General features: G+C 38.1%; 2 protein-coding genes and 1 long non-coding RNA gene across 5 annotated transcripts; 1 reads left to right on the forward strand and 2 right to left on the reverse strand.

Moving 5' to 3' along the window:
- Nucleotides 1-232: 232 nt before the first annotated feature.
- Nucleotides 233-1,368, reverse strand: LOC148190423 (uncharacterized). Its single transcript, XR_015776777.1, has 3 exons — nucleotides 849-1,368; nucleotides 684-768; nucleotides 233-591 (listed from the first exon to the last, which is right to left on the reverse strand). It is a non-coding gene; the product is annotated as an uncharacterized LOC148190423 (long non-coding RNA).
- Nucleotides 1,369-1,386: 18 nt separating this feature from the next.
- cenpn (centromere protein N) lies at nucleotides 1,387-7,202 on the reverse strand. 2 transcript variants are annotated; one of them, XR_006105918.2, is made up of 11 exons: nucleotides 6,900-7,202; nucleotides 6,571-6,616; nucleotides 6,419-6,478; nucleotides 5,186-5,259; nucleotides 4,890-5,063; nucleotides 4,688-4,789; nucleotides 3,814-3,868; nucleotides 3,532-3,641; nucleotides 3,233-3,356; nucleotides 1,719-2,939; nucleotides 1,388-1,622 (listed from the first exon to the last, which is right to left on the reverse strand). XR_006105918.2 is itself a non-coding variant. In XM_042488409.2 (10 exons), exons 1-10 carry the CDS (start codon nucleotides 7,068-7,070, stop codon nucleotides 2,818-2,820), a joined length of 1,038 nt encoding a protein of 345 aa, XP_042344343.1. In that variant the 5' UTR covers nucleotides 7,071-7,202; the 3' UTR covers nucleotides 1,387-2,817. The 2 variants fall into 2 exon arrangements, 1 of the variants encoding a protein (XP_042344343.1); XM_042488409.2 differs by having other exon boundaries at nucleotides 1,387-2,939.
- Nucleotides 7,203-9,358: 2,156 nt separating this feature from the next.
- cmc2 (C-x(9)-C motif containing 2) lies at nucleotides 9,359-11,831 on the forward strand. 2 transcript variants are annotated; one of them, XM_042488300.2, is made up of 5 exons: nucleotides 9,359-9,665; nucleotides 9,935-10,014; nucleotides 10,608-10,678; nucleotides 10,765-10,836; nucleotides 10,954-11,831. In XM_042488300.2, the coding sequence occupies exons 2-5, from the start codon at nucleotides 9,978-9,980 to the stop codon at nucleotides 11,035-11,037; spliced, it is 264 nt and encodes an 87-aa protein (XP_042344234.1). In that variant the 5' UTR covers nucleotides 9,359-9,665; nucleotides 9,935-9,977; the 3' UTR covers nucleotides 11,038-11,831. The 2 variants fall into 2 exon arrangements, with proteins under 2 accessions (XP_042344234.1, XP_042344242.1); XM_042488308.2 differs by lacking the exon at nucleotides 9,935-10,014 and having other exon boundaries at nucleotides 9,363-9,665; nucleotides 10,562-10,678.
- The last annotated feature ends 2,363 nt before the right edge of the window (nucleotides 11,832-14,194 follow it).

Genomic DNA, 14,194 nt, shown 5'->3' on the forward strand with positions numbered 1-14,194 from the left:
ACTTACACACAAACACAAAAGATTAAGTGGAAAATGTTTAATAGTTTAACACATTGAAACTCCTGCAAATCAAGCAACTCCTTTTTTATTACATCCAAATGAAAAACAGAATATAAACTATTATTTGTTCTGTTTCAGTCACAATTGAATCATTTGATTTTTAATACACATTGCTTTTATACAAATATACATAGGGATATACAAGATCACAGGATATTTGAACAGTGTTATTAGATCCTACATTATTCAGGTACATATTCCTTGTGTAATATCATTTGCTTGACCTTGAAATGACACTGAATGATATTAGAAAAATCATCAATAGGACCAAATGGAACATGTTAATAGCCTAATTTTATCAAGTCAGTCACACAAAAGCTGCTGGTAGCAGTCTGTCGTTTGAAGTAACAATGTGGCTGGGCACTGGGAAGCTCACAGAACAACATATATGAAGAAAGACATGATGAAGAGAGCACTGATCAGCCCAGAGATATGGACTGTGACAAACCAGGTGATGAAGATGTTCCTGAACAGACGCCAGTCAACTGATTTCCTGGAGCGCAGCCATCCCACAGCCATCATGGATTGCACCTGTGTGGATGTAAATATCAGATGTGGCCATTGGGTTCTATTTTTGATTATCATATTCATCTATTTAGGCTGAAGTTTCACAGTTTTGTTACCTTGCAGTAGGTTGTGCTGACAGGAAGACCGACATTGGATGCCACAACGACTGCGAGTGCTGAAGTTAGCTCAAAGCTGAATCCACTGATTTGAAAGAAAACATGTTAGTGGGCTTTGACTGTCAGATATATCCAAATTTTAGTTGTTGTAAATGTGGGGCATACCTGGAGGGTGTAATGGGTGTAAGGTCTTTGCCTGTGGTTTGCAACATTCTTTGGCCCCATACCCAGAGTCCAGCGCAGATACCCACTCTGCTGTAGAGAAGCCACCAAATGGGTGTTGGTGCGTTGGACACTACAGAGCCGCTCCTATACAGAAGCCAGAGAGCCACCAGTGGACAGATCACATTAATAGTGATAAAAAAAACAGCTGACGTAAATACTCCTGGCTCAGTGGGGTGAGTGTCTTAGACATGTACAGCACTGTTGTAGACTCTACACCTTTCCTGATCTTGCTTTTTGTTGTCTTTCCTTTCTCTGTTATAGTTATTGGCTGAATCCCAGTTCCTCATAAGTGTCACTACCCCTGTTTGCTGGAGTGACCTCCAAAAACGTTGTGCCTTTTCGCAATATAGTCAGAAGGGGTAGGGCTGAAATCTTTACCTAGGTGATGGGACAGCACTCATTATGTCATCATCAGCCTGGATTGAATATACCACACAAGAGCACATGGGAATAGAGCTTGAAAAAGCTTTATTAAGCATTAAAAAAATCGCCACAAAACAGCATTTTAAATGAGAAAAGATAAGCATGAATATATATATATATTTATTCTTACATATCTTTTCACTTATGTTTTGGTACATGTAAACATGTATTTTTTTATGAAACAAAAACATTTAAACAAACACTGCTACATAAAGTGTATGATCTTCCAGAACAGCATGATGAATAAATGTTTCAAAAAGGCCCAGGAAATGCTGTACTTCAATCAGTGTCCTGTAACAGATGAAAAAAAAGTGATTTATTATGTCATGCTTAGAAGAAATATAAAAGTATACATTAGTGGGGAAATCAAACAGTCTGGTCACTCACTCCCACAGCTACTTGACAGTCCACTCGTCCCTTTTGTGCCACTGCGTTCCTCAGTTTTCCATAATGCTGAGCTGAATGCGGTCACATTACGGTTTATTGTCAAAAACAGGATAATGTCAGTTGAATGTAAAATCCCTTCAGTCAGAGCTCTGACAGACGCACGTGGACATTACGCAACGTCGCAGGTGTGTTTGATTTTGGTCATTAGCATACAGGGCGCGTTGGACATTAAATGAGTTAAAAGTTAAGGTAGATGCAACCTTTTTAGAGATATGTCCGGAGACAGTGACACTAACCATAACTCACACTGAAGCAACCTAAATTTGACTGTGTCGTTGCGCATTTAAAATATTAGGTTCGTTCCAGATGAACTGCGTCTCGCATGGACTGCGCACGAGAGCAGGAGGCCGCAGCAGGAGGCGGTGACAAAATGTTATACAGGCGATCTGTGATTTCTGTTCATGGTTCAGCCTTCATTTACATGAATTCTAACGTATATTAGCATCATATCATTTTGCTGCTGTATATAAATCCGCTGAGCACATCTGTCACCGCCAAATTACATCAATAAATCAAAACCATTATAACAGCTCAGATCAGTTAGACAGCCTCTGGTCAGGGCATAAGGTTTGTAAATGCAAACTTATTAGGAGCTTGTTTAATAATTTTATGCACTCCCACAAGACCTCTCATGTGCTCCACAACACCTTTATGTAACACTGTAAGTGATGAAAAAAAAGAAAAAAAAGTAAAATGATGACAAGTGTGTGGGATAATACAACATGAAATTGACACAAGTTACAAACTCAAAGAATATTAAAAAGCCTGCTTATAAATACAATATGGACACATAAAAATGGCGTCAACATGTTACCACTTAAATACCAAGATAATAAATTGCCGATTATGCATTGCCAACTACTGACTTATTTGTAAGTGTAAGCACACTAAGACACATTAGTTGATTCTTAAGTCCTAAGAGTCATGGCTCTTCTGAACCATGTTAACAAGGAGATTGAAGTTAGAATGGTAAAGCAAACTGTGGATTAGACATGGCAGGCCAAACTTTGAATCCTTTAAATCAAACACCTATCATTCATCAGTTCTGCTGCTGCCGTGTTTGTGAGGAGGGACCAGGTCCATTGTCTGTGATTACAAAATAATTCCTTCCTTTTAGAGGGATAGATGAGAGCAGAGGTGTGACAGGGGTGGAGGCAATTCCTGTAAAATATAAAAAATAAAAACAATTAATTACAATTATGTTTACCTTTGTTGATATGGTTAAAAATTAAATATAAACAATTCAGGGAGAGAGGGGATATATATATATTTTATTATTATTATTTATTTATTTATTTTTTTTAATGCACTGACCATGACATATTTAGGATGGATACAGTATTAAGTGTCAGTATGTGTGTGCCCTCTTGTGGTCATTTATGGAAGTGCCAGGATTATGAAACATTCAAAACTAATCACCTTGTTAGAATGATGTGGCAAAAAAATATTGATACCTGAAGATGCACAGTTTCTGAGTGACTCCAGGAGGTTTGTGCTCGCAAATTTGACAACACATCTGAAGGGTTCTTCCCGCTCTGTCATGGTTTTGTTGGTGTGGTCTCTGAATTTTGTCTCCAGCTGAGGAAAGGAGATAAATCAAAATTGAGAAAATCACAGCACAGAGGGATTCTGACCTCTAGCATCTTTGAACTAGTGAGACAGCAAGTCATGCAATTTGTATTTTTGATTTTAATTTAAAAAAATGAATTGCTGAAACTCAATATTTTAAAAACACAAACATGCCTCAGGATACCTTGTAAACTGCAGACTGTAGCTGAGGTAAAATCCCTCCACCGAAGGCCTCCGAGGCCATCTGAAGTCTGTTTGCTGCAGGCTCAGCTTGTTCTCTTTCTATGTGTGGGTCTGTAAATAGAAAGAAAGCCAAATGAATAAAATAACAATGCAGAATTTTAGCAGGAGTTCACATTAAGATCAAATACATTCAGCTAATCAATCAAACAATGTTAAATATGTGTGACATCATATAAAAAATATTAAGGTGGCCTTGTCAGACTAAAAGATTTGACCAACATACGTGAGACGGTGTGATTATTTTCTGCAAGAGGGCTGGGATACTTGGTGGGAAACACCTAGAAACAGTAAAACACAGAGTCAAAATCCATCCAACGAACAACATTCATAATGTAAATCAGTTCAATGTTTTTGTAAATTATATCCCACAGTTGGTCTTTTCATAATAAAGGAAGACCTCATCCGGGGTTATAAGGAGTTAATATTTAGCTGAAAGTTCCTTTTTGTTCAGTGGCTCCCTTGACACAAACTGTGTTCATTATGTAGCCAAAAAAAACGTTAATATATTAGGCCGAACAGAGTGAGATTACAGACTTAAGGGCATGATCATATCCGATCAATTAGACAACTATTAAGGTTACAGCAATCCCCCATTTAAACTTCATCATCTAAACCACTAAGATGACAGTAAAAATACTGCATTCATTCACAAAATAGTGCAAAGGTCAAACTTGATCCGGGAAGTAGTTTAACACCATCACAGATATTTACGATTTATAGGCTGTAACACCACAGAAAGAACTTCCCTATAATGGAAAAACATCATAGCGTGATGCTTTTAACAGTTCATCGTTACATTGTAAAAGTTTTGTGTGACCAATAATAAACATACGGTAAAATAAAAAGGTAACGCTTGAAGTGCAGTTGAGGTGAATAAAGGGTGAACGTGGCAATTTTCATTTTCCCTCAGCTGGTGGTCAATGAGGTGAACAAGACAATAAAGATAATTATTCATCAGAAACTCTTCAGTACAAGATGGCAGACGTCCGTGACCAGACAATTATAAACGCTCCAGTGCTAATCAGCCATGTTTGATTAAGTGGGGAGGACAGGGCATGCAGAGCTTTGTATGGTGCGTGTAGTTGGAAATTGCTTACTTGTTGATACTGCCTCATCAGTAGGTCCCTGATGGCAGTGAGCTTCCGTCCACTGAGGTTAGCGTCCTTGACAGCTTGATGTCTGGTGGACAGAACTAAGGCCTGCGGAGTACATCACTTCGTTAGGGGGGATTGGAAAAAAAGAAAAAATAGCGGCCTGTGCAAACAACATCATAGACTGAAAATGAAACTAAATCCTCACCTGGGATAATAGTGGTTTTTGTTTTGAAGTCAGGCTGGTCACAAAGACATAAGGGGTTTGAAGATAGTGAACAACATATGTTGGTTTCAGGTGGTTGGGTCGAGAGTATGCGTCTCCCCATGCAACCCGAATCCATACAGCTTCATCTGTGTGCTTCTTTATTTTGACAGACACCTTGAATGCAAAATCAAAAGCAGGCCGTTAAATACAGAGAAGCCCATGCAATGTCTTTCAGTGATGCAAGAATAAAATTCAGAAGACTTTGTAATTTGTGTGAGGAAGAATTTCTGGCTTACATTTCTTACGAGCTCTTTGAGGTGAGCCTTAAACTGTTCCTTGAACTGCGTCAGCTCTACAGAGTGAGCATCATCTGGAGAACAGAGAAAATAATTAACATCGGAAGAATATTGGTTTGAATAGTAAAGTCAGCTTTAAATTCCCTGTATCAAAACCAGAATATAGATGTGACAGGGTCATACGATGTGCAAAAATGTAACCTTGCTTTGTAACTGTACGGTGCCTTGCAAAAGCCCCCCCCCTTGGCGTTTTCCCTATTTTGTTGCATTACAACCTGTAATTTAAATTAATTTCTATTGGGTTTTTTTTGTTATGGACCTACATAGAGTAGTCAGAAATGATGAAGTGAAATGAAAAAAAAAAAAAACAAGTTTCAGAAAATTCTGAAAGATAAATATATAAAAAAGGTGAAAAAGTGGCCCTATGAACACATCCAAAACTCAAGGACCAGGCAAGAAGCACATTAAACAGAGACAACAAAGAGTCAAAAGATAACCCTGGAGGAGCCGGAAAGCTCCACAGCAGACTTGACTGTCCATGAGCTCATTTTGAGCTGTACACTCCACAGAGCTGGGCTTCATGGAAAAGTGTCCAGAAAGTTCAGTTTTAGTCTCATACGAACAGAATACCCTCCTCCATATCTTTGTAGTCTCCCACCTTGCCTGGTCCTTGAGTTTTGCTGAGTAACCCTCTGTTGGCAGGTTTGTTGTTGTGCTGTATTTCTAACATTCTGTAATAACGAATTCAATGCAGCTCATTGGGATGTTCAAAGTTTCAGATATTTTTCATGAACTCTGTCCCCGACCTGTTTGGAGAGCTCTTTGGTTTCTGTGGTGCACTTGTTTGGTGGAAAACCTTGCTTAGTGGTGCTGCAGACTCTAGGGCCTTTCAGAACAGATGTATACAAACTAAGGTCATGTAACACTTAGATTGCACACAGATGTACTTTATGTAACAATTTATGTGACTTTTGATGGTGATTGGTACCTCCAGGTCTTATTTAGGGGTTTAATAGCGAAGGGAGTGAATTCATATGCATGCCCCATGCATTCATTCAATGCATGAATTTTTCATTCAATTTAGTTACAAGCTGTAATGCAACAAAATAGAAAAAAAAAAAGTTCAAGGGGGTTGAATACTTTTGCAAGCCCTGATCCCACCAGCAGTGTAGTGTTGGTTAGAATAAAAAGCTGCAGACTTTCAGCCCACAATGGTAAACGTGTTAATCATACCTTCGGGGTCCATGAGCTGGAAAGCATACCACATTCCCTGATTTGGATTGTCAATGACATCTGAGCGACGATGACACCAAAGAGAAACATTATTGGATTGACATAGTATGATTAACGTTAGCAAAGGAAAATGAGAAAATAATTTGACTTACAAATCATCTCGAGTTCTGTGAGGTGTTTCACTGCAAACTCATTTTCCTGCACAGGAAAGAGGCGAGGTTAAAAGATTAACTGAATACACAATAAATGATTTCTTACTGTTCAAAAAACAAAACAAAACAAACAAACAAACTGAGAGGTATCTGTTAATCTCAGGTGGCGTAACATTAACCGTGGTAATGCTGAGTATAACAATAGCTAACACGGCCCACTTTTTTCCAAGCATTTTAAAAAACAACGCGCTGATAACAGACGTTAACTACCAGACTACGGGTTTTTACACTGTACATTTACTTTTGTGTACAAGAAAAGCTCTGTTTACCTCGCATATTGCTATTAGTTTTTCCGTTATCGCCCATTTGGTCTGAGAGAAATCCACTGACTGCTGCTGGGCTCGACTCAAACGGCCCCACTTCTCCAGCGTCGTTTCCAGCATTTGCGTCGGTATCCGCCTGACGAGTCGCTGCAGAAAACGTTTCGTAGAGTCATCCATTCTTACTCAAACAATTGTTGTGTCTAGCTTCAAAGTTAAATTAGTTTTTGCTCGTTTTAAGCAGTCGGCTCCGTCCTGTTCAGTTTGCAGCGTCAGCGGCAAATTCCAAACAAACCGCCTACAAGAGAACACACGAATCAACCAATCAGGTAACAGCAGAGAACCTCACGCGCTTCCTGTGGCGCCCTCTGTTGTGTTGGAGTGGTAGTACTTCTAGTACTGTCGCTGCTGAAAGTACTACTTAACACTGCGACCTACGGGCAGTGATGGGAAGGTTACTTTAGAAATGTAATACACACACACACACACACACACACACACACACACACACACACACACACACACACACACTTCAGCATCATCCCCTATTCTACCTCATCGATCACACTTCTGCCACTTTACAAATAGTGTTTATCTATTGATGTTTATTTATGCTGTTTTTGTGTCTATTATGTTGGGTTTTTTTTAAGAATCTATGACATATCTGAGATTGCCTTAACGTTATCCTGTTGTTTTCCTATAATAATGACAATAAACTATTGCATTGAGTTGAATTGAATTGAATTGAATTGAATTGAATTGAATTGAATTGAATTGAATTGAATTGAATTGAATTGCATTGAATTGAATTGAATTGAATTGAACTGAATTGAATTGAACTGAATTGAAAATGTAATAAGTAATGTTACAGTTTTAATAAATTTATCATTGTAATGAAAGTCATTAGGCCATTTTTGATTACTTTCTGATAAGTTAAGGTTACTTTATTTGTACCCTTAGGTAGATTTGATAAAACATGACAAGATGATAAAAGATAAAACAATTAAAGTATTCAGATTTAATAAATGCACTATAAAAAAAAAAGGTTACCATGGTTCTATCTACAAGGAAGTACAAAAAACCTTAGTGGTCTGGGTGGAGTATACATTAAAAGCATGTCTGATAAATATTCGAGGGCTATTACATTGAGTGATTTAAACATCAAGAAAAGGATCTTAAAATGTATTCTAAAACTAACTGGTAACCAGTGAAGGGTCTTTAGCACAGGTGAAATGTGGGCTCTCCTTCTGGTCTTGGTTAGTACACGTGCTGCTATTATAGTTATTTCATTAAAACCCTCTTCTAAATCAGTGTTAAAGAATGCTTTACCCAAAAGATGACATTGAAAAAACCCAAAGAACTTTATTTCTCATTTTGCATGCAGTACCAGAAAACAGCAAACATTAATATACAAATTGATTGGGAACCATATTTTACACCAGCAAAATTATGTCAAAATATCCTTTAACAAACTCTCACACAACTTATTAAGTATAATCCAGGTCTCACTTGTCCAACCATAGGCTCAGTCCTTCCCAAACACATACATTTTTGCTAAAAAACAAATCCTTTAGTGTGGAATCTGGCTTTGTAGAGAGTATAGATAAGCTTCAGTCTCAGTTCAGTTTTAAATAGTAGACAACACGTTTGTTTGTAAACTGATGTTTTGATAGCCTTTAGTTTTGTTGCTATCAAACCCTGTCTTCAGTCAAAAAGTAAATCAGTTTCTTTGCTGTGTTCCCTGGAGGCATGTGAGAAAAAAATTTTCATTCATCATGGCATGACTATCTGATTTACAAACAGTAATTTTGTGGGTAAAGTATCCCTTTAATGAAAAGGAAGGAACTATAGATTAAAAAAAGAAAACAGTGTAATAAAAAAGAGCAATATGATATTTCCCTTTGGAGGATGCTGCCTATTTTACCATATTGAGGTTGGCTACACTTAGCATACTACCTTTACTTTTCTGCTTCTCTTTTTCTCTGACGCTCATATGAAATACAGTAGGTTTACTGTTTCTCCACTCCAGTCCAGTCACCATGACACCCATTACTTGAGTATGTTAAGATCACATTGGACCCTTTGTCCACTAACCTGAAACAGTGCAGCAGCAAGGCCATCACCGCAACATTGCTTAGTGGAATCATGGACTTTAATCATTGATGCCCAGCACTGGCATTTTAGCCATTACATGACTTTTAACTAAATTAAGTCAGCATCCACACGGTATATATTTATCCCAGCAGCACAGATAGCTATATTGTAACCACTTCCAACAAAGGGTCGAATGGCCAATTGTGAAATGAAGCCATAAGCGAAAACGGAAAAACACCACGGGGAAGCATCTTGTACCTCTGGTCAATTTCCGTCAAAAAAGTCCCGCCTCTTTTGAGAATAACGCACACCATTGGTAGATTAACAAAAATGGCAGACGCTGATTCGCTGTTCCACCATGTCACTCAATTCGCCTCCGCCAAACAGTTACGGAAAAGCTCCTAGTGTTTTTTTTGCAGCTAGCATGTCCTACAGGTCCTTGCTGTAGGTTACATTTGCGATAGTACAAGACCGGATGATTTGGCCCAAATTGTTGAGGAAATATAGTAACCTGCGCCGTTATTCTACGGAGAGACAGACGAGACGTAGTTTTTCAGTTGTTTTATGGATTTCTGCAGTGTTACAAACGGCTAACGTTAGCTGAGGCCTAGCAGCTAAGCTATCGTGACATAACACCGTGGTTTGCTGTCAAACTTCTCAGATGACAAACCCTCTCCACTGGTAAGGACATCATACTAAACATTGTTATCAAACAGCTTTTTAGCAAACAACCAGATATGCAGTATGTGTTGCACTGTATTGAGCAAACCTAGCAGTTCTGTATAGTGTGTTGGAAGTGTACAACATGTCAAAACTGTTTTCAGTCGAGCATTTACTCTGATCCAGAGTCTTCTAGTGAGGGTCGCATTGTTGACATTATTCCAGGGGATTCAGGCTAAATGCAGGTAGTTTGTTACATTGTCTCTCTCCCTGCCTCTCTGTGTCTGCAGGTAAGTGTCCACTGGAAAAACAAACCCCATCATCATCATCACAATGACAGCTCAGGAAGGAGAGGGATGGGGAGGCATTAGTATCCTTTAGAAAACGTGCAAAACATTTGCTTTAGTGTATCAATGCTGAGTTGACCTGGTGCAATAAAGAAGTGCTTAAATAATAATTCAACATTGATTTTTTTTAAAAAAGCGATTAATTTTTAGAGACATTTATCAAGCAAAAATGGCAAATATTCACAGCTCCAGATAAGATGTGAGAACATCCTGCTTTTCTCTGTTATACTTTTGTTAATTGGTTTTTTTGTTGTTTTTTGGTCCAGGCAAAGCAAGCAAGTTGAAGATTTGACCTTGGGCTCTGACGAGGCATTTTGACTCAATTTTTGGCCATTTTGTAGACTAAATTAATGAATACACAAATCTAAATTGAAAATAATCATTATTTGCAGGTTTAGTATGTTCAGCATATTCCAATGTGATGAAAAACTGCAGTACAGCAGAAAGTAAAACTTATTTAAAGGCAATCTTGCACGTTACCACCAAATAACATCTCTTGCAGTAATATTTATTAGTAATTGTTAACTCAAAGCTTCTCAATCAATGCTCCTCTTGTTTGTGGATTTTCAGTGTTGACGCAGTGGTACAGTAAGCCCTTAACTCAGCATGCACCCTGACCTGTCGCCTCACCTGCACACAGATGAGTGTAATGAACTGATAAGTCAGCTGAGGCAATGCCACACAGAGGTAAGTCGCTCTCTAAATGTTATTGATGCATGCTTAATATATGCTTGAAGCAAAACAATGTAAATGTTGTTTTATGTTCCCCTCAGCACAATGTCATGAAGTTCTTTGGCACGTGTAACGATGTGGACCGCGCTATGCGTCAGTGCTTGAAGAAGGAGGTCTGTCAATAATTTTTAAGCAGTTTGTGTAAGAGATGCAACAAGCGCTCTGACTACTGAGCCTTGATTGTTTTTTTATTTGATCAATATTTTCTTTGTTTCCTCACCATTCAACAGAGACTGGAAAAACGGGAGCGCAGCAAGCAGCATGCACAAGAGATGAAAAGGAGGCTGAAAGAAGGGCCCAAAGAACAGCTCTGAAGGACTTTTTATTGCAATTCTGCCACTTGTACTGCAAGTTAAAACTATTCAGATAATGGGACATTGACTAAAGCAAGACACTGCTCTTTTTATGTCGAAACGGGAGAAGGGTTTATAACTTCTGTCGCTTTAAATTCAGAGGAGTGTGGATTATATTGGCACTGATAAATCTAAGTGTCTGCTGTTATTACTTAAGTAATATATAATGTTGATATTAGTAGAGAGAAACATGAATAAGGTTTTTGAAATGATGGGATCATATACCACTACTGTATTAATACTCCTGCATTTACTGTGACGTGAACCCTCCTAACACTTCTGACTTTTTTTTATCATCAGCACAGACTGAAACGTGCAGTGTTTCCAGAACATTTTAGGTCAACATAAAAACAAAAGCATTTAGTGCTTTGGATTAAAGATTGCTGTTGGGGATCGTCATTTATTTCCCATTCTGTTAGCAGGACAGCTACAGCTCCATCAAAGAGATTAGTGTAGCTGCTGGCACAACGCGTTCCTCAAACCATTATTTAAGTTGGCAGGACACCTCAGGAATATTCTCCTGCCTGTTTTATTCATGAAAACAGGGAAAGTGGATTTCATGGTATCAGAGATGTGTGTAAAAAGACACAAAACAAGAGAAGCAGTGGCTGGGTTTTTCTCTCGATGTGAACATGCACCCATGAACACACATATTGAACACACTCGTATGAAAGTTTATTTGTATGGGGAATCATATTGATTCATTGCAAGTTTGATTGCTTTCAAATAAAGTGAATGTAACGTTAATATAAGAATTCATGCTTTCATATTGCTTGTCATTGTAAAAGTATTGATCGACATCTGCTGGTCTTGAAAAGTCCTGAAAGATTTTACATTTATTTCCACAAAAAGGGCTTAGTTGATAGCAAGCTGTGGGCAGCAATAATGTTATAAAATGTTTTTGTATCCATTCGCAGGTTGTCAGGAGCAGTTAAAAACCTATGAACTCGCTATGGATTGTTACAACAGTGAATTGTTCATGTAGTATAGAGTCCCCTGGGAATGAGTCCTAAATCCTGGAAAACAGTTATAATTGCAGCACTCCTGGTTCCCTTGCCTGAAAGCCAGTGGGTTTTCTGAATGGGTTTGTGGTTAGATGCCTGAAATGAGGTCTATTGTTAACACAGGCTTAAGAGACTTTCACGTTTTGTTCCACAACATGAAATATGTCTGTAATTATCACTCTCGTGAACTTTTATGCTTTTGCATGTCTTATAAAAGGAGGTTCCTAACAAGAGGCTTGATGAGACTACAGAACGTCATCACATCGATCTATGTCTTTACGGCCTTTTTGTGGTGGTGACGCAACCGTAGTTAAGTTCATTTATAGCCAAACAATAGCTTATTACTTCTGGAGATTGCATTTAGGCTTCATAAATCCTAAAAGTGGTCATTTTTTAACGTAATCCTGCTAAACAAAACATGTAGGTTTCATACTTTGTTTGCCACAGACCTTGTTTTTGCTATAATCCAAAATCCAATGGAAAAATACTATAGGCTTTTTAACGAGGGAAAAAGGGCGAAGCCAACCTCCACGTCAGTCCACAGAAAAACCTCATTCCTGGGGAGCACTATAGCAAAATACTAACTGTTGCTAGCTATAGTACCTGGGAAGTTTATGTTTCTTAATAATGAGCAAGGGCTGGTTTCAGCAAAAAATGTACTATAAATAATTCTAGTAATACTTTAACACTGACTGGTATGACTGCTACGCAGGTATTAAATTCTATAGTCTTAAAAAGATTGTGAAGAGGTTTAAAATGAAACGGTCAAACGTGCAGAAACGCTGATCAAGACGTAAAAAGAATCTAAGCTGAAATATTAAGTTAATAGCATTTTATAGAGATTTCAATTGCATGTCATGGTCTTTATTCAGCAACTGGAGCAGGTGAAGGTGTCATCACATCACCTAAATGGGATGCTTTCGTCATATGTGATCATATTAGCCCTCTTTTTGTCTCCTCGATCTTGCTTTGGCTCTTGATCGATGACCGAGTCTTCACATGAAAAGTTCACATTCAGGTCATGAAATCAAACCTGAGCCATCCCCATGTGCTGAATGAGGAGCATGAGACACTGTTGAGGGTGAGGGCTCAGAACCATTAGTTACTGGACCTTTAAACGTGGATCCTCTTTATTACATAGGGTAATGTTACCAAAGGTATTGTCTGTTTTTTGTTTGTTGTTTTTTTTATGTCAGAGTAGGTCACAACAACAGAAACTGATTGAAGCAGGCCTGTTAGATCAACAAGGACTCTTATTTACTCACAACCAACAAAAGAAACGGCAAGCGCCTGTCTGCCCAACAGCTGAGCTGAGTTTAAAGACAACGGCACTGAAAAGACGTGATCAGAGAGCAGTTCAGAGTAAAAACTCACATCCTTCATTTCTGAGTAAGCTTTTGTTAAAAACACTATTTCAGGATCAAAGCTACTAGGAAAAGAGATTTGACCGTGAACATGCATTTTCTTTTTGATGAAATTATTTTAGTGAATATTTTCCTGATAATTACTAACGGGGTGAATCACAGGGGTTTGATGTGTGACCTCACCCTGGTTGATGTTATATTAAGGGTCACTGAGTGTTCAGTAAGGTTAGCTTACAGGAAATTAATAGAAAACAAACTCCCAGTTAGGGAATGTTTGTTATTTATAGGAGTAGGTGGCACAGAACGGGGTGAGTTTCATCAAATGATTTTTAAGCAACGAGGAGTTATGTGTTTATTTTGGCTCAGCGGAAGGACATACAATGTTAAATCATTGGGGTTTTTTTTGGGTTGCATTTTATATTAAATACCCTCAGAACCCTAAAAGCCGCTGTCGGATTTAAAAAGGCATGTTTTCTTGAAACAATTGCTAAAATCACAGAATTTAACAAAGCCAGCATCTGTAAAAACAGAAATTATCGTTGGATTTTCATATTTTCACCTCTTTGAACACAATGTGTGACAAAAGCTTTCATCAGGAAACATTACCAAATTTAATCTTAAAACAGTTAGAGTTTGTTTTGGTGTTAACTAACACTCCAGTGCTGTTTGCTTGTTGCACTGGCTCAAATACCTAAATTTGGTATGAATATAAAAATGTGGTTAATTGTGATGGAGGGAGGGTTAGGCGTT

The sequence above is a fragment of the Plectropomus leopardus genome, chromosome 1 (assembly GCF_026936395.1).
Source record: "Plectropomus leopardus strain MGB_pleo_1.0 chromosome 1, ASM2693639v1, whole genome shotgun sequence".
Lineage (NCBI taxonomy): Eukaryota > Metazoa > Chordata > Actinopteri > Perciformes > Serranidae > Plectropomus > Plectropomus leopardus.

What these genes read in the sequence shown, in the direction of transcription:
- cmc2 (XM_042488300.2), top strand. Translation starts at nt 9,978, where the DNA reads ATGACAGCTCAGGAAGGAGAGGGATGGGGAGGCATTA. An exon ending in AGAGGGATGGGGAGGCATTA is followed by an intron (nt 10,015 to 10,607) that starts GTATCCTTTAGA and finishes GCATGCACCCTG; the next exon opens with ACCTGTCGCCTCACCTGCAC. An exon ending in TGAGGCAATGCCACACAGAG is followed by an intron (nt 10,679 to 10,764) that starts GTAAGTCGCTCT and finishes TGTTCCCCTCAG; the next exon opens with CACAATGTCATGAAGTTCTT.
- cenpn (XM_042488409.2), bottom strand. Translation starts at nt 7,070, where the DNA reads ATGGATGACTCTACGAAACGTTTTCTGCAGCGACTCGTCAGGCGGATA. An exon ending in AACTAATAGCAATATGCGAG is followed by an intron (nt 6,617 to 6,899) that starts GTAAACAGAGCT and finishes TTTCCTGTGCAG; the next exon opens with GAAAATGAGTTTGCAGTGAA. An exon ending in AAAAACCACTATTATCCCAG is followed by an intron (nt 4,790 to 4,889) that starts GTGAGGATTTAG and finishes TGTACTCCGCAG; the next exon opens with GCCTTAGTTCTGTCCACCAG.